Source organism: Lampetra fluviatilis, chromosome 41 (assembly GCF_964198595.1).
Source record: "Lampetra fluviatilis chromosome 41, kcLamFluv1.1, whole genome shotgun sequence".
Taxonomy (NCBI): Eukaryota; Metazoa; Chordata; class Hyperoartia; order Petromyzontiformes; family Petromyzontidae; genus Lampetra; species Lampetra fluviatilis.
In genome coordinates, this window is record NC_136315.1 from 3,554,760 (window position 1) to 3,574,224 (window position 19,465).

The 19,465-nt window shown below is 54.7% G+C and overlaps 1 protein-coding gene across 1 annotated transcript in view; it reads left to right on the forward strand.

Annotated features, from left to right (window-relative positions):
* The first annotated feature begins 3,155 nt into the window (after positions 1-3,155).
* LOC144946458 (uncharacterized) overlaps positions 3,156-19,465 on the forward strand; it is a 47,449-nt gene continuing 31,139 nt past the window's right edge. The window contains exon 1 of the mRNA XM_078875345.1: positions 3,156-3,329. Within this exon, the coding sequence (XP_078731471.1) occupies positions 3,309-3,329 (21 nt within the window). The 5' untranslated portion in view covers positions 3,156-3,308. The remainder of the gene's footprint in view (positions 3,330-19,465) is intronic.

A 19,465-nucleotide genomic window follows, 5' to 3' on the forward strand; every position in this document is an offset into this window, starting at 1 on the left:
GTTTGTGGGTTTTCTGAGCTATAGCCTAGGCACTACATAGATATAAACTACAGGACGCCAGTCTGCAACCTCGCTCCCTCATCATAAACACGGCACGTGTGCGTGTGTTGCGTGCGCGTGTGTTGCGTGCGTGCGTGCGCGTGTGTTGCGTGCGTGCGCGCGCGCTTGGGGAGCGACGGGTGTAGCGGCTAGCGCGCTGCGCAACTTTGAGTTCGATTCACGATCACGGCCAACACCACTGACGAATAGCTGAACTGGTCCTGGGCCTTCCCTGGGTCGACTCAGCCTTTTGTGGGTTTCTGGTGCGGTGTGTAAAATAAATCAGCACCGGGGAGACAAAGGTGGCCGGGCGTGGTGCTGGCCACTCACCGACTCGTGCGTTGTATTGGCCTTCATAGGTGCTCTTGAATATCACTTTTCCCAACAGTCTGTGCAGGCTATATGGGGGATGTTTGTCTTTTGGGATTCATATGTGATGTCTTGAGTTATGGGCCATCCCGTGCAGGTCCTGCCATGTGTGTATGTGCGATTGATAACCCCAAGGGGCCATCCCCACTGCGTTGGGGTGAGGGGCTTGGGGGGGGGGGGGATTGGGTTGTGGGAGCGTGTATCCCCTTTGCCTACGGCATACAAAATCCGGATTTTATCACACATGGTGTGTATGTGTTGGGACTTTGGTGCGTTTGGTCAATGGCAGTGCCGCAGAAGATGTTTTAAATTCATGGCAGAATAATCACGAGTACATCTTTGTTGTTCGCGCCATTGTTATAGCGCAGGGTTTTCACGAAGGCTCTACGCTTCACAGACGGGTATAGCTTATAGTAGTTTCACAGTAGGAGGCGATGTTGCAATGTGGTTTTACCAAATTAGTGACCTTAGGGAGTTTGGCACGTAATTTTGACATTTTGCAAATTTCTATTCAAATGTAATTGCAAGACGAAAATTTTACGTCCGCTACAATGCAGCATTTATGGTTAATTCACCCGGGGTGTTAACCAGGGTGTCCGCTGGGCTCGCACCGCATGCCTCTGGGACAGGCGGCGAACGCGCGCTACAGCTCGGCAAGTGTGGATATAAAATTACTCTGCAAAAACGGAATTCATTTATTAGCCTGCGTACACTTTCGCTTCACCTGGGGAGCGAGAGCGGGTGCACCGCCGACGTATGTTGGTATCAAGCGCACTTCGGCGGGCGGCTTGCGCGCGATTGGTTCGCTCGTTTGGCATTGGGAGTGCGGTACCACGTGCCCGGCCACTCGCGCTGATGAATGAGCTGTTGCCGCGTGCTTGTTGCTTCGTGAGTCGAGCAGCGCTCGCGAAAGCAAGCGTGCGGCGCCTGTCCCCGGGTAGCAACCCTTAAGCTCGGCCCGGCATTTAATAAGTCTCGCGATTGCTTTGCAGAGACGACCAGACAACCCTTTACGGAGCTCTCTTCAGCATTTCCAGCCCTCTGCTCGAGGCAAAACAGACGAGTCAGTCCTGATCCTGTTGAGCACGGCTCTATCAGCGATGCGGTTTTTAGAGGGGGTGAGTCTCGTACAAAGGTGATTAATTGCATAATGGGCCTATGGAGAATTTCAGCGATACGCATGTTTCAGAGGTGTTTGTGAAGGTGGGCCTTCAGCCTCATGAGTACCTGGTGCGGTGTGTAAAACATCACCACTGGGCAGACAAGGGCGGCCAGGGATGGTGCTGGCCACCCACACCCCCTCCTGCGCCGTGCCGGCCTTCATAAGTGCTACTCGCTCACAACACTCGCCCCAAGAGCCTGTGAAAGCTACACGGGGGATCTCTGTCTTTGCCTGTGAAACAGACCTGGTTCGGGACACGCGCGCGTGTGGTCTGCTGCTTCCCACGCTTCCCGTCAAAGGTGGCCTCGTGGTCAGTGATGTCACCGAGGGTCTTTTTCTCAGATATATTTTGTCGGACCGAAATATCCGCTGAGCTCAGCAGTGCCTGGCACTGGCTCGTGAACCGCTTGTCATTGAGTGGATTGAGCCCTTCCAGCTCGCCGCTTGGAGAGAGGGAGAAAGGTAGCGAGTCTTCTATTACTGCTTCTGTCTTTGCTTGTTTAGCTCCTGGGTCCAAACCACCACCCCTGGAGAGACACCGGCTTCGTTTGGCCAGCATAGCGAGGCACGGGCTCCACAATGCTCCGTGTTTACTGGAGTAGTACCTGCTGTGTAGGAGACACAGCGGGGGGCCAATGAATTGTTTGGCGTTTTTTGTGTATTGTTGTAAGCATTCATCCTCCCTAGGAATAATAATGATCACACATTTGAGGTCAATTCTGCTCCTTGTTTAATGAACAATGTTCCGCAGAGTTGAGCGTTTTGTGTTTTTCGAGACATTTTTTGGGGGTTGGGGGGGGCGATTAACACGCGGGAGCGAACGTCGGTGCCGGGAGATTGAGGGGCGTCCCCTTTAAACAACAAGTCACGATATTGTCTTTAGCATCCATGTGCCTCGCATGTGATCCGTGGCAGGTCTTATCCCCAGCACTGCGCCTGGGGGTTGCGTGGAGTGGTGTTTTGGGGGATGGTGCGCGGGTTGGGTGTGGGGTTAGGGGTGGAGGGATCTGTGCCTGGGGGTGGGGGGAGGGTCGGCTTGCGGTGTGGGTTATATGGAGGGTTTGACTGAGGAGGGGGAAGGGGGGGAATGGAGGGGGATTGTAGGGTGGGTGGGGGGCAGTCGGCAGCCACCTCCTTTGTTTCCTAAAAAAGGTTTCGGGCAGAGACGGAGCCTGGGCTGTCGAGGCAGGGTAATTTGCAGTTTAGCAGGCGCGGGCAGAGCGAGAGCAGTGTGCTGGTGGAGCCACGAGTTGTTGGTCTCTGAGCGAACCGAATATCCTGGAAATACGTAGTCGCCGGAGCCGGCCCCGGGCGCTCGCATGCAAATGCGCGTACTCGTCGCGAGTGCACGCGACCGTGGAATGCGTCGAGAATAAATTGTGAAGGGGGCCTGCTGCCGCTGCTGCTGCCGCCGCTGCTGCTTGCGGGCTAGTTGTGGACAGCTGTGGGGTGTGCGCGCGAGCGTGCGTGCGTCACCTCGCGCGCGTAACGCCCGCGAGAGAGTGAACGCGCGCACTGTGCGGCCGGCTCGGAGACAGGGGGGGGGGTGCAAGTAAGATGGCTGCTTTCTAGCACTGACGGGAGAGCAGGGGCAGAGAGAGAGTAGTGGGGGGGGGAAGCTGAGAAGAGAGAGAGAAAGAAGCGAAGAGACGGAGAGTAACACGGAGAGAGAGGCCACGGGAGGAGAGGCGCGCGGAGGAGCGAGCGAGAGGGAGGCGGCCGCGCCGAAGATCCTGACATGAGGCGGCGTCGTGCAAAAGTAAGTCGGGGGGGGGAATTCTTTCCTGCCGTTTTCGTCGCCGTTCGACAAAAGAGTCGCGGCCGGCCGCCGTCGCCACCGTCTCGTCTCCACTGCTGGGCGAGGGGGGATCGTTTTTTTTTGCTTGTGGGAGCCTTTGTGTTGAGAAAAATGCATTCCAACATGGCTGACCGAGTCGGCTGCACTGCAGGACAGTTGATTGTGTCGGGTGGGATTATTCCGCTCTCGTCGAGCAGTGGAAAGTCTCATTTGGCAGGGAGAGATGGGCCGCGTGGGCAGTGAATTCCAGTTCTCTGTCGAAATGACCACCGCGGCGGCTGCCGAGCGGGGCTCTGCGATCCGCTCTGCGCTCTTGGTGTGAACTGCCGTGCCGAACACGAGTCAAGCAACGTAACGTCGGTCTCCTCGTTTGGGGATTTTAAAGTCGCGTGACGCTCCACGGTTTAGTTGTTCACAGTTTCGTCTTTGTTGGCAGATTTTTGGTCGGGGCAGCATGGCGTGGTTTGTGTGGCACTTTTGGATGTGCGCGGTGTGACATAATGTGGGCATTGTGACAGTTGAATTCGTGTGACAGTTGAGTGACAAGTTGAGGCCGCACGAGTGTTGGTTCTGTGGGACACTTTCTCAGCCTGCGGCATACAGGGCTGCAGTTTGTGCCGCGTGGTCTCCTGACCCTGCCTCCCCCGCCGAGTGTTTGTCATTTGCCACTTATCCGACAGCTGCTGATGTTTGCACAGATGTTTTGAGCGTGCTTTTTGAATGCTCCTTAGCACTGGCTTGGTAGAAAAGTCCCTATCAATTTGAGCCGGTGCCATCCGTCCCAAACTCAGATGGGTTGCGACTCCACGCTGTACGCTCGGTTAAAGACGCGACGTTTGACCATCGTGCGAGCCGCCACCGCGGTCTGTGAATGCCATAAACCCACGGGGCGCTTGGCTGGCTGCTAGGTCGTACTGCATGTTTATTATGTCCCCCGTGCTATCGCAAGAGGTGTGCCGGTAACCCACTTTCTCGATGGCTTCCGCACCGCGCGCGCCGCAAAAGTTTCGTCCGCGCTCGCTCGCTCGCTGGCGCACGTGGTTCCAGCTCCTTGCCGGAACGGCACTTGCGCAACGAGTGGGAAGTGCCGGGAGGAGCTGAGCCTCGTGGAAGTGAACCTCGGGGCGAGGGGACGGCACCGGCTGGCGCGCTTCTCTGCATTCCCGCCGGTGGCTGCCGTTTTACTGAAGGGGCAATTGTGAAATTATTTAACGCGGTGATAATGGCCTCGTCCACGTCATCTGAGCCGTCCGAACGGCGTCCTTGGTGTTTTAATGCTTGTTGTTGAAGGGAGTTGTCCAGAGGCACCGAGCGCCGTCGCGTGAGTGACGTGCGCGTGCTGTCACCCGCTGAAGCCCCCTGTGTGCGCGTGTTTTGTGGATACCCGGCAGCGAGGTTCACGTGCTCCCCGCAGCGCTGCGCAGGACGCGCCTCGGTGTATTCCCCTGTGCGAGATGATTTAACGCAAAAGCGCAAGGGGGGGCCAGCACTGGTTTTTCGTGGTGGGGGGCGGGGGGGGAGTTCAGCTTGTGTTTTCTTTACAATCCAACTGCCATTGCTTTGTTTTCCACTGCCTTGCGAGTGTAAATGCGATTGCTGTTGGGGTCAAAAGGTCACCATGGTCAGATTAATATTTAATTTGGCTGACCCTGAGGTATGGGCCTCGGGTTTTGATAACTGGGTGACAATAATAATGGGGATGAATTCTCGTCTTTCTCAAAGCAGCGTTTGGGAACGGCGCAGAAACTCCGCGCGCGTTCCTTTTTAACTTGCGTCCGCACCCATGGGTACGGCTGTAGGATGCTTGCGATTTGCGCATCACTAATTCATACACGCGTCGCCGTCGCACCAAGGGATCGTGTTTTATCCGACCCGTAACGGCGTTTATTTGGTCGTGATGCACGGATGCCGGGAGGTCGTTGGGGGGTGGACGCGCGACGTGTGAACTTTGTGAAGCCCGGTTATCGCTTCGCCGCTCCTCAGCTATCGCATCTCGGGATGGACGCCGTCGCTTGTGAGAAGGGAGCTGAGGCTGGTTGGGAGCGGGGGACTGGGCAGCCTGGCTATTGAATACATTTAAAGGAAGACGTGTTTATAAACGCGTTCAGGAGGCGTCGGCTCCGAATCGCAAGAAACCCTGTCGACGTTTAAGGAGTGGGGGTGGTTGTCGGTGCCTCTCTTATTCTAACACCTGGTAAATGTGAATGGGGGGTGCCCTCTGGATGGAGGGAGGTCCTCCGTGTTGAGGCCGCAAGGAGGTGTGGGCTCGTATGGAAGAAGAGATTTATTTGTTGTTTGTGGGGGCTGGGCAGAGGCAAGCGGCAGCGGTGGTGGGAGGGAGGGCGATGGGTGGGGCAGAGGGGGGGGCTGAGCTAAAACTGAAGCTGATTGCAGCTGCATGAATATGCAAGCCTCTTTGTGCTGTCCAGGGGAACGTGTAGTGTGGGGGAGCAGAGGCGGGGGGGGGGTGTTGTGGGCGGTGAGTAAGAAATATTTGTTTTGTTCAAGAAAGACAATCCCGCCTACCCCCTTTAATGATTCTGTGGGGGAGAGTTAGATATTAGGCAGCAAACAAAGGCTGAGGTTTTTCTAGGCAAATGTAATTGGCAGCAACCCTGCTCCTTTTCTCCATCCTCCTGCCCCTACTCCAGGTTCGGGCGAATGTAGGACATCATAAAATTCGCAACATTCACACGTGTGTTTGTGTGTGTGCGTGTCGTGCCCAGTCAGCTCCCTTACACCTGACAGCAGGCCCTTGCTGTTATTGTCCAGGCAGAGTGGATAGCAGGAGGAGGCGGGGGGGGGGAGCGATTGGGTGGGGGAGCAAGAGAAACGATTGCGCGTCGACGTGCCACATCAGCCTCCCGTGTACGTCCCCACGAGTTGGCGTGCCTCGGGCCTCCGGATCTTCTTAAAAGCCTCATAGGATGAATGTCTAGGTTTAGTGTCACGCGGTCGTGTATAGACGTCATGAGTGTGTATGCGCGCGTGTCGTACGAAAGTTTGGTGCGCGTGTCACGTGACAGTGTGTTTGGTGTGCATGTCACGTGAAAGTGTATGTGTGTCACGTGACAGTGTGTCACGTGACAGTGTGTTTGGTGCGCGTGTCATGTGGCAGTGCTTGGCACGTGGTCGTGGGTTTTGGTGTGCGCGTGTCACATGACAGTGTTTGCGTGTCACGTGGCGGCGTGTTTGGTGCACGTGTCACGTGACGGTGCGTTTGGTGCGTGTGTGTCACGTGACGGTGTGTTTGGTCGTGTGCGTTTATGCATTTGCTGGGCAGACACCGGCGCTGCCGCTACCCCTTTGGGGAGGGGGGGGAGGCTAGTTATCACCCGCCCGTGTCTCCGGCATCGAGCCGCGCGCGCGAGACAAACTTTCACGTGCGCGCGATTTGGGCGACCACGCTCCCAGCGAGGGGCAACTCACCTGCGTACCGCCGCTAGGAGATTTCCCTTCCTGCCTGGATTTTTCCTCGTCGAAACTGGAGGTTTCACTGCTCCATTCCCATCTTGTATTGATGGTTGACAGGTTCTAAAATGTCAGATTGCGATGTCAAAACGCAACTCCAGGTGGTAATCCTGCACCTCCTTTCGTGAGTGACCCTTGGATCTTGAGGCTCGGCGAACGGAGTTGACCATTGCGTGTGTTTCTTCTTGATGGTTATTTTGTTGTGGATGGTGGTGTAGTTGTTGGGGACAAGCTAACCTACGGTAAACACCACATTGACCTTCGTGCATTCCCCCCCACCCCTGTTGAGGACTCACGACTACCAGACGCTGACTGTTTTGTCTCGTCCACGCTGCTTGCTCACCCGCTCGCCCGCTCATTCACCTGCTCGCTGACGGACTAACTCGCCCTCCCGCTCAATCGCCCAGTTTCTCACCACACTGCAGGCCACACACTTCTCTTTTTGCTTCTTTCTGCTTCTCTCCTCGCACAGGTTCGCGAGCAAGCTATTGCAGCGCCGCACCTTTACGTTCTCCAAGCCTCTTGCGCTGCTGGTTTGTGGAAGGGCTGGCCTAGGACAGAACTTGTCGCAGTTCGTGCTGTGCTCTTAACCAGTTAGGCCAGACTTTGATAACAGCGTCAAAGCTCAACATGTCTTCATACTCCGAACAAACGTGGTCAAGCGAAGCAGAGATCTTCTTTTCCTGCTTCGGGACACAGGGGTCTAACGAAGGGGGCTCCGGGCCCACCCCTTTCAACCTGGCACTGCCCCGCTGTGTTTTACAGGTGCCGAGTAGCGCGCTTTTGAAAGCTTCACCCGAAATCGCAATTGCTTAAACCTCATTTGTTCCGGTGGTGGGGCAGCAAGGATTAAGGAGGTGGCGGTGGGACGTCTTGCTTTATTTTCGCTTGATTACCTGCCCCAACGGATGCTACACCTTGGGTTTTTGGGAAGAGGAGGGGGGGTCGTGACACGCACGGTTGGTTTCGTTTCAACTCTGGACCCGGGACACGAACGACTGCATGTCTAGAACCTGGCTACACCGTGGCGAAAGCTGGAAGCTCAGGTGTCTCAGTCGGCTCCTCCGCATTGAAGTTTAACTGGAGGCAACGTTTACTTCCTCTTTGAGTCATTGGTTATGTCTATGCGGACGGGGCGAAAGAATGACGAAAAACGCAAACGTGGAAGCGACGGCGGTTGTAAGTGGCAATGTCGACGGGCACGTGTAACCGAGAGTAGATCGGCTCTCCCGTGGACTCGGCATGTTTGGTGCAGCCGGCGCGGTCGGGGTCCGGCGCAGGGTTCCGGCGCCGTGCGGCACTGACGGGAGAGACCGACACGTGGTCTGCGGCACGTGGTGCGCGCGCACGTGGTGACGGTGTTTACAAACCCCCGGGTCTGCGCAAGCGCGTAACAAGCGCGCGTGGTACGTGAGCGCGCCACGTGGTTGAGCGCGAGACTTCTGGTGGGAGTTTGGCCGCCTTCGCTTTGTTGAGCGTCGCAACTTTTCGTTTCATCGACCCGTTTGGGGGAGCTTCCAGGAGTTTTTTGGGAAACCCGTCTCTCTCGGGCGTCAACAGCGGCGACAGACGCAGCGTCGCACTGTCAGTCCGACGCGTTAATGGCGCCGTTGTAAATGTTTTAACAGGCCTAGTCAGACTTTGTCTCTTATTTGACCATTTATACATTCTTTGATGTTTACTCGGATGTTTTACATATAACCGCGAGACGCTGGGCCGGTCGCTGATGATGATGGGGCATGCCAATGTCAGGAGGTGGGAAGAGAGGAGAATGCAGGTCACTTTAGAGATGGAAGAGGATGAGAGTGCAGGTTACTGAGGAGGTGGAGATTGCATGTCATTGTGAGGAGAAGGGGCAGTTCACCGAGGAGGTGGTGGAGAAGTGCGGTTCACCGTTTCGGAAAGGGGTACATCACTGTGAGGATGAGGAGGAGCATGATGAGAAGGCAGGTCACAGTGAAGTGGAGGATGAGGGGCCAGTCACTGTGGAGGGAGAGAGGCAGGGGCTGCGCTGGCGGGGTGGGGAAGCGTTGGGATCTCTGGTGAGACCGTCGCTCGTGACCGCTACCGGCGGCCGTGATTGCATTTGCGATGTCGTACCGGTGCGAGTTTTCGCGGAGTCTTGTTTTTCAAGCTGCTTACCGTTGACTTGTTTGTCCGCTTCGGTGAACGAGGGGGTTGTGTGGCGCACGTTGAAGGAAGGGTCCTTGCCTCGAATAGCATCTTGCAGTTCGCAAGCGTTGATTCGAGCAAGCCTGGCTGCTGATGAGATGCTGTGTCGAAACCTGTCCAGAGCTTTGCTTGTACTTAATCAATGCGGCTAAAATTATGCACTCCCAGAAGGGCGTTAATGGTTTGTGCAAAGTAAAAGACTTTTCATTTTGAGGCGGATATACAGATGTGTGAAGGAGACGTATTTCCCAGCAAACATGGAACGTTGGGCCACCGTTGGCCCAACGGTTCCACCCCGCATGCCAACGTTGGCACGTTACCTTGGTTTGACTGATTGTTAAAAGCCTCCGATTCAATTCGGAAGTGTTCTTATTGGGTCGTGTATATACGCTCCTCACAACCTTACGATGGAAGAGCCGCCTGTGTTTGCTTTTAGAGATTCCCTGCCTTTCGATGGGGCCGTGGGGGTGGCGGCTTATTAACTTGGCCGTTAAACTCTGAACAAGAGCAGCCACTGTTGCACAGAGTAGTAGTGGCCATCCACCTTTGCCACGCGGAGTCGGTGGTGTGAGGCCAGGCGCTCGTATGAAGATTGCAGTTGGGAAGACTGCGATCCAGACTTCCAGACCCCCTTTTATCTTCGCAAAGTCCCACAGAGCCTCCGCCTCCCCCCCCCCACACCGGCGCATTTGTGGAGGTGCGACGCCAGCGCTGTGAGCGAGCGGCGCGGTTTAGCGCCGTCTGTTAAATTACCCTCCCGTGCCGGCACTTTAAAAACACAATCCCCGTCGGATTAGCGGTGACGTAGGCTCCACCGAGAGGACCGTGGAATTGCGCTCGAATGAAAGCGCCGGCTGTACGGCGCCGCTCGCGACAAGCCCCCCCCCCCCGCAGTTGCTCGTCGAGGCTGCGGCCAGAGCGGTCGTTTGCCAACTTCTTCGACAGAATCGTACCAAACGAGGACATCAAAGGGGGGACGAGTGCCAACCATGCCTTGATTTCTCTGTCGGGTAGGTTTGTTCGTCCAAACTATCTTATTGCGACACACCAATGCGGGGATGTCTCTGCGCGTGAGCTGATTGAGTTCCGAGCGCTGCTGTTATATCCGAAGCTGCCGTTTTCATTACGACGTTGAAGTGGCATTTTTCGCGTACGCGCGCGGTGTCGGAGTTGAACGAATGATCACCTAAATAATCGTTGTGCAAATAACACGGCACGATTACAATTCTGCCTGCTAACAAACATTTTTTTAAAAACGGCACACGTACCAGGGTTTTCCCCCGTGCGTGCCGCGCAAGTCGTGCGATGTAACGTTTTCTGTTTGTCAACTTCTTGCCCCAACCGAGTTGTGGGCGCGTGCACACTCGGGCGCGTGATTGCGAGCCTGCGCACACAGGAGCTGGTCCTTGGCGAGGCGCTCGTGCGGCCCACGTGCCCGTGTTTGCAAACACACGTCCCACAATGCCTTGCGGCGGTGACGTAGGTGCCGCTCGGAATGTGATGAGTTGGTATAACTTGGCGGGGCGCATTTCAGCCACGGTGCGCGTGCGCCTCTTTAATAAAAATACATATAGCCTTCTAATTTATAAAATATATAGCTCCCTAATTTATAATACACATATATATAAAACGCCCTTCATTTCGTCGACATTCGCTTATGCGTGAGAGCAAAACGTCTGCAGTTAAAATGATTCCTTCGCTCTCAAAATGGTATAAATTTATCAGTTTATTTTTTTTTCTCCTGCACCTAAAGTGTCATCAGCTGCCTGCATTTGTAATTCATTAGTCTGAAATGACTCGTTCGTATCCTTCCTGATGCTCAGCGCGATATAAAACTTGGCAGACTTATTTGGAAACGTTACTTTCTATACTTATAAGCTCGAGCCGGACAAATTCGTAATGTCAAATTCTGGCTCTTATTGGGTTTTAAAGGTCAAACCAAAGCTAGAGTCTGCTTTGCCTCCTTCCCAGACGCAACGAAACACTTTGTTTTAATAAAACTATGAAGAAATAGCTCTGGCATAAACATGAATAACTACGTTGATAAAAGCCAGAATAACACTGGACTGCTGCATGCATCGGCCCTCCTTGCTGCACGGCTGGCAGTGTGCGTGTTTGCATGCACGCGCGTGTGGGTGTAAGCCAGGAGAGGAGGAGATTGATTGATTAGGAGCAAGAGACAGAAAATGGAGGCTGCTCTCAGCTCTGCGGCCAAACAAAATGGCTGCTGTTGAAGGGAGTCTGCGGCGGGTGTGGGGAGGGGGTGGTGAGGGAGGGTGGAGGGAGCACGAGCCGTGGTGGAGGAAGAGGAGGGCCGAGTTATCTCAAGCACTGCGCAACAACCACCACCACGGCGAGCTTGCAAGCCTTGCCACACCAGCTGTTCTAAAGCAGCGCTGCGGTGCAAAGGTTTAGCGGTCCGGCCGTAAAGGCATGCACGCCTCGTGCGTGTGATGCACAAACACCCCGATGTCTTTGCACGAACGTGTTGAGCCATTGAATTGGGTCGGGCATTTCGCGTGCACCAGGCAGATGTGTGTGCGTGGTGCTTTGCAAGCGTCGTCGCGATGTTTTCAATTAACCATTTCGTTTGTCACTTTTCTCACGGTGGCGATGCTCTTCCTGGGATTCGAAAGGAATGCACGGGGATTTAGTTGCAAATCTGGTAATGCTGGTGCGACAAATCAAACCCGCCGAACTTGACTTCTACTTGACTCCTTTCAACTCGTGCGGTGTACCGGTAATGGCGCTCGCGTTTAAAAATAGCGCTTTGGTCTTTTTTTGGCACGCGCGTGCCCGTCACGTTGACAGCTCGGCGCTTGCGCCCACTCGACAAGGTTGGGGGGGGGGCAGCAGCTCCAGGGAAACGTGGAGATGTGGCGGCCACCCGCTGCCGATGGCGCGGAGGCGGTAGCGACGGGGAGGCAATCGCGCCCCGTGCGAATCGAGCGGCCTCAACCGGCCACTTGCGCCAACGCAGCGCTCATTCGCACGGCTAGCTCCGGCCGGAGCAGCGGCGGCGCCCGACGCCACCACGTGCCGGAGTCCACGTGGCTCCGCGCTGGCCCCTCCTCTGCCGTCCGCGTCCCATCACCGGTCGGCCATGTCACCCCGCCGCACTCTCGCAGTCGAGCCGTGGTGGTCGCCGAGCGAACGATGAAGACGGAGGTGGCGACGTTGGGGTGGGATGCCGGGTGGAGGAGACGTTTGGCGTCGCTAGGAGGAGGAAGGCAACGCTCGCTCGCTCGTTTGCTCGTTCGCTCCTCGTGCTCGGCGCAGCGCTCGCGTGACTCCGCTGCGTGGTGCGGAGCGGATCGCCGCGCACTGTCGCCGTCCGCGCGGTTAGCGCCAGCGCGTTCAGGGTAAGGCAAGAAGTGCTGAACGCTCGGGCCGGGGGATTTGTACGATATTTGCAGCAGCGGCGGTTTTTATATTTCGGTCGCTTTGTTGTGACCACCGTGTTGTGTGATGATTTTTTTTTCCTTCCTCTGCTGCGGCACCATTACTGATGGAGCGGTTTCATCTGTGTCTGCTCGTTTGGCCAATCCCTGCAAGGACACCTGTGCATAGGGCGCATTTCATCTCGTGGCGTTTACCCGCTTAAGCATTAGCAATAAATAAAAAGCGCATCCCTCAAAGCGTAGCATTTCATTTCACGGCAGGCTGCCGCGATTCTACGCAAAACACTTAGGGTTCGACTCCTGTCTTGGGTCGTGATTGCTCTGGGTCTCTCTGTGCGTTTGTGCGTATCGTGCGTGTGTCTGCTGAAACAACAACAAGGAAAGCTGGCCGGTTGTGGGTTTTAAAGCCGGCATGGGTTCCGCATTCCTCCTGGGTGCAGGGCAACGTGCCGTGCCCCCAGCGCTGGGGGGGGGAGGTGGGCACAAGTTCTCCGCCCAACCTGGCCACTTGCGTCCGCGCAGAGCAGTGCGTACCTTCTTGAACAAATCTTAGTCCCGTTTCGTGGAGAAGCCTCCTGCGTTTGATAGCTTTGTGCTCGTTTTTGTCGCGTTTTAGCAAAGGATTTTTTTTTTTTAATAGGCGACGGCCACATTGAATCATTTGCGCACTTGATAGATCAGAGCAATTCTGTCCGATGGGAAGCATGGGAAGGGCCTGGATAAATGTGGTTATTCGTGATGACTTCATGGGACTAGGCACATTAGCAATTATGATATTAATCGTAAACCGTTGTTGTTCCACTGCTGCGCGAATTCCTTCCAAAGCCGTCGCCGTATTTCAAGGCCGTTTTCCATCTCGCTCCTGCTCCGTGAGCCGATGTCACCCGCTCCATCTCCGTGGCGGGTCCTCCTCTCGATCGCATTCCCTTCTTCCGCTGCCTTTCCTCTCTCTGGTTCCATCCGTCAGCCATCATTATCCCTCCTCGCAACGCGTCCTGCCCCCTCCCTCTCCCTCGCCGTTTGATTTTAGCGCGAGCGTTTGCACCGAGTATGGCAACAGCTTTGTCATTTTGCAGAACGCAGCAGCAGTGACGTCGCCGTCATTGCAGCGCGGCTGAAAGCCTGCTTAGCAGATACGGGCCTCTGCAAGCGGCGCGCGTCACCGTCTGTCTTGCATCACAGCTGCAGGTTCGGGCCGACGCGTTGGCCCTGCTTTGCGTGGGTTTTGCTGCACGCAGGCAAGGGCAGCCCCTTGCTTGGTCCGTGTGCATGTGTCGGCGTTAATTTCCTTTCCGTACAACATTTCACCTTCCGTTATGAAAGCCATTCATAAAATCAGGATTGTATTTTATTATTAATTCCATCCACGCATCTGTTGTCCATGCTTCTAATACCATCATCGGTAAGATCGCACGGACGTGTCTCAAGGTTCGGCCGTTCTCTTGGTGGAGGGGACCCATGGAGGCGTCGGGCACCGTCGGCGTTGTTGGGTGTTTCCGTTTGCCGTGGACGTGCACGAGGATTGTCGGGTGGCAGCCGTTGATGTTTGCAGAGAGGATCTTTGTTTACATCTCGGGTTGCAGAGCAAAGGCCCCAAAGGCCTAGAATTCTGAACGGCCAATCGCTAAACTACACAACTGAAGGTGTAGTAGATAAATAAACAGTTAACGTATTCGTCAACAACACTGCCTTAAAAGGAGTTAATTTTTTTTTAATAATAGGCGACAGCACGTTGAATCATTTGTGCGCTGGCTAGATCAGAGTGTAATGTGTTTATAGATCGGTGCATGCATGGTCGTACGAGAGGGAGGCATGGAGAGGGCCCTGGGTAAGCTGATGGGCACCAACCCGCTCGAGTCCACCCGAGTGCACTCGGACAACGCGGCATCATTACCATGTCTATGAGAGCGCTTAGATGTGCTTACGCACCGGTCAGAATTAAACGGCAGCAACAGCGTAGGGTTGCCACCTGTTCTGGTTTTCCCAGGATCGCCCCTTTCTCTTTGAGGTAGCTCCCCACTGCCCTGTGAAATCTCTTTAAAGTCTTCCATTGACATGATAAGTCACTTTTTTTTTCATATTTCGGTTACGTAATAATGATACGCCACAACGCATCCACGTGCTCTTCTCTCATCATCTTCCCATTATCTGTCCTGGTGTTGTTCTGGCTGAGGTGGCAACCTTCGAGCGAAGTGAGCATTGTGCACGAACGTACAATGCTGCATGTGGCTTGGGAACAAACGTTTCCTTGAAAACGTGTGTCAACCGGCTGCTATTTGTGGGGTATTACTTGCAATGCATATTTTATCGTGGCCCCTTTTTTTAGCCTTGCAGTTTTATCGACCGCGAGCCCATTGTTCGCAGCGTGCTGCGCGCTGAGGGGAGTGTATCTCGCTTACAACCGCACGCACGAACTAGAGTCCTCTTACGCGAAAAACACTCTGCCTCTGGACCGCTCTTTCTAACGACGCGCACACGGCGGAGAGAGCGTTTTGATGCGTGATTCCACAAGGCGCGACGGCGCCCGTGTTATACACATATATATAGGCGTGCGGATTTTGAGCATTTTGTGTCCGACCGTCCCGACGCACGGCGCAGGCGTTGGAATACGCCGCCGGCTTCGGCGGGTTTTTATCCAAAATAATCTGGGATTAGGAGCTCAGCGGGGGAGTGGTGGTGGTGGTGGTGGGGGGGGTGTTGGCCCTGTGCTCGGTACTTGCTGCAGCAACTCGTGTGTGTGTGTGCGTCGATGCACAGTCAAGTGTGCGTACGTCGCAAGCGTGAGCCCGGCTCGTACAGTGCGAGACGGCGAGCAGGGGCACGGCTACGCCCGCCGCTGAGGTCAGGGGACGCCGCTGGCGGCGGCTAGCTGTATGTGGGGGGGGGGAGAGGAAATGAGGAAAAGGTCAACAGGCAGAGAGAGAGAAGAAAGGTGCGCTCGCTCATAGTGGATAGGCCGGCCGGCCGACAAATCGACGTGTCGTTCCGCTGAAAGGGAAAAGAGAAAATGGTGGCAACAGCTGCAGTGGCTGAGCTTGTCACTGAGAGCTCCAACAAAATGGCTGCCCGTGCCGGGGGAGGGCTGCTCTGCTCTGCTGCAGAGGGCTGCGGCGGGGAGGCTGCAGCTGCGGACGTGGGGAATCGATGCGGCCGCGCGCGGTTAAACGTGGTAGAGGGGGGTTCGGGTTGTGGGGAGGGGGAGGCTTTGCCTCGACAGCGTCGTGCTGCACAATTCGCAGACAAAAGCGTTTTTTTTAATTCCCCGTTAGCAGGCAGAAGACGACAAAGCTGTCTGTTCTGCCTGCGTTGATAGAGAAGAATTGTGAAATATTGCTTTGGTTTTCTTATTGATACGAGGGTATGGCACGGAAAGACTAAATATAATATTCAAAGACGTTATTTTATATAACGGTCCGTCTTGCCTTTCAAGCTACTTATTGCCACCCGGTGTATTGAGACGATGAGAGTTTATTTTAAGCGTGTTTAGTTCAATGCCTAATTGTCGCAAGTCCTTGCAAAGCTTCTCAGCCCGTGCCGATCTCGGGCCGTTACCGTGACGACCGTAAATGACGTAACTTGTCAATGATGTGATTCTGCCGCTCCGCACGTCAGGGCTGGACTCGCACGGACTGGAGCGTGCACGGCCGGCAGAGACCGATGCCTCCCATGATTGATCTTCCTCGCCATCGCGAAACACAAGCCTCGCCATTGGCCGAAACGTACGGGAGACGCGCCTCGCTCACCCTGCGGTCGATGCGCATCCAGCCACGCTGAAGGACCTTCACGCGGTGGGGGAGGGTGAGGGGTGGAGGGAGCCCGTGGTTTTGTCACTTCAGCACGAGACGTTTGAGGCCCGGGTATAGTCGGGCTGGCTGCGCTGTCGCGTCGCTCTGCGAGGTCTTCAGGCGCCGCCTGGCAACTTCTCCCCGGCAATTATTCCATGGCAAATCGTGCGTGGTTACGAATCGCCATTGCAGTGCTCAGAGACCTCCCCCACCCCCCCCTTCCCCAACTTCCTTGACCACCCAACGTGCTGCGTAGGATTGCCACCGCTGAGATAAAGACAACGGGACATCGTAGGAGTAAGGATATCGATACCGCAGCAGAAGGGACAAGTGGATGTTAAAGGCATTGTGTTGAGTGGTTGCAGTGTCATTGTTATTATTATGCAACTGACAAACGGCGCTTTTAATGTCCGGGCAAGACTTAGATTTTCCGATTTCCCCTAGAGACCCACCTCAAAAATTGCACGGTTCTGGGAAAAACCAGGACAGGTGGCAACGCCCTCCACCGCTGCCTTCTTGGCGTCCATAAAGGTGCCTCTCCTATGGAAAATCTTGATGCTTTTTTATTTTCTGCTCCTCCGTTTTGCAGTCGTCGGCAAAATTAGCCAACTTCAGCGCTGAAAGCAACACCGAAAAACAATCCTTCCTCCAAAAAACGCACAAACATCCCGTCGTGTTGTTCCGTCGACGCGCCGCGAAATGCTGACGGTGCGTTGTGCAAGGCCGACTGTTCGAGTGCCGCCCTCGGAGTGGCACGGCGAGCGGATGATCCATGCCCCCCCCCCCAACGTGGGGGGTAGTACAGCGGTGGGGGGGGGGAGGCGGGAGGACCCGCTTGCGCTCCAGGATCTACCGCTCCGTCCTCGTCTGCGGCTCGTGCCGCGCACGTGCTTGCGCGTCTACGCTTGCGCCGCGTGACGTCAGCGGCGCGCCTCCCCCTCCCTTTGCTTTCGAGGAAACGTCGAGCGGAGAAGCTGCCCCTCCGCCCGCCCGCGCGGCTCCACTTGGCTCGGCGATGGAACATTAACCCCTTTCCCACCACACGCACGTACTAACGTACATGTAAGCGCACACGCCACCTCCGTCGGGGCCTACCCACGCCTGCGATTCGTCGTTGAGTGAGCAACCGTTCCGGCTGTGGCTGCAATCGTACGATTGTAGAATAGTAGCTGGCGGACGCGGTCGCGTTTTTGGGAAGAATTCGATAATGACTCGTCCTTTGTGAATTCGGACAAACGCAGGTAAGTGCACAGCAAAGTTTAACTTCGTATGATGTTCATAATCACCGGTATACTTTCGCTTGGTGGAAAGGATTCGAAGGCAATAATTTCATTGCACTGCCACACTTGGTCCCTTTTAGTTTATTTATCTCAGCTGCTCGGGGTTTTTTTTCCCTGTATGTGGTTCTCGCGTTATGCGTGCATGGCGGTTAATATAAATGTCATACGATTCGTGTCGTAAGATTAAACTTTAATTGATGAACGCACACGTGCGTGCACAGAGAAAATTACAAAAATGGGCAGACGTTTCAGGTGATTGCCCTACTTCATTGCATGGAAGCTAGACTCTACGCTACGAGTGTTTTTTTTTCTCTTCTATTTGTGCTACCGACAGAGCTGCCGTTGCAGCGTGACCACGACGAAGCGAGTCTCGTATTGCGTGCACCCATGACGCGCCGTGCGAACCGGCACGCGCAAACGCCGATTGCTCTTTAACACTGGAGGAATCTGAACGGCGACGGAGCTCTTTGTTGTTTTGTTTTGCTACGTATGTCCAGTAACGTTCGTCGCCGCAGCAGCAGGCGCCAAACGCACGCCAGGCCAGCCGAGCGCGAGGAGCGTTCGCCAGCGGTGTGTGTCCACCGGGCACCGCACACGCGTGTACTGCGGCACGATCAACGGCTCGCACACGCGCAACCCATTGCCTGATCAGATGCGATGGCTTGTTTTTGTGGAGAGGAACGCGGGGGGGGGGGGGTCCCCGATGGGGGTTGGGAGGCTGCGAGGCTAGCCGTGGGAGCTATCGTGCCGGGCGTGCAACAGCGTTGGCAATAAAACCCACGGTTAACCGCGAATTACGTGATAATTAGATTAATCAGGCGCCCTTACACAGTGGGCCACGGAGCGCCGGGCGTAATAAAGGAGGAAACGATCAAAGTAATCAGAAAAGACTAAAGAGACAAGATGGAGAGCTGGAGGGGAGAGGTCTGTTTTCAACGTGCATTGAAATCGTGCAAGAGATCCCATATTTGAGAATCGGTTTTCCCCTTTTCTCTGGCGACAAAACAGGTGTTAAGATGTTAAGACACCAGACTGAAACCTTTTACAAGGAATCATGTCTGCATTAACCACAATACTTGTGGTCAGAATGCAAAAAAAAAACGTACTCTGACAATATATGAATTGTCTTTGAAACTGATTGGTCCACACCAGAGACAGCTTTCTTTTGAGCCTCGTCTCAAAACGGTGTTAGACCAGAGGACGCCAAAAGGCGTACAGCACAAAGTCAATGCATTATCAGAGTAATGAGAGCTCGGGGTGAGCAGCGACATCATGGGACCTCCTTTGCCAGTACGAAAATATGAGAAAGGGGAAAACCTATTGTCATATTTTGGTACTGGCAAAGGGGAGGTCCCATGATGTCGATCATATATATTTATATTTGTCTAAGGTTTTTATACGTCAATGCCACCGTCCACAGGACTACTTTCATTTAGCATCCTCCCACAGGGCGACTGAACGTTTGGCTAAATTGGGCAAAGGTTATTTCACATTAAAAAACGTGTTTGTTTTATTGCGATTTGTTTGCAAAAAGAAAAGCATTCGCTACAATGGTGACAAAGAATCGCTTCTCGTTCTGAATCTCGACCCCTGCATTGTGACCGTTTCACCGACTCTGAAGGGGGTGGGGGGGGGGGCAAAATTGTTGCGCCCTCTAATCTCTACTGGGCCTTGCGGAGGTGGGAAAAAATGCCATAATCCAGTCGTACGTGGCACAGGAGGTTGTCTGTTGCTCCACATTGCACGGCGATTGGCAATTCGGAATCGCGAGTTCCAACCAATATAGATATTTGAAGTTAAACGAGCAGCCTGTGCGGGGGGGGGGGACTGGTCTGGTAGGGTACTATTATCAAAGCTGCGCTCAGGATTACGTTGGTCCCACTGCTGGCAGTGTGGAAGGAAATTAGCGGAGCTGTTTGTGCGTCAAGGGGGAATTGTTATGTAAAGCCGCTGTTCGGTGGCTGATGAACTGAGGTCTGAGCCGTGAG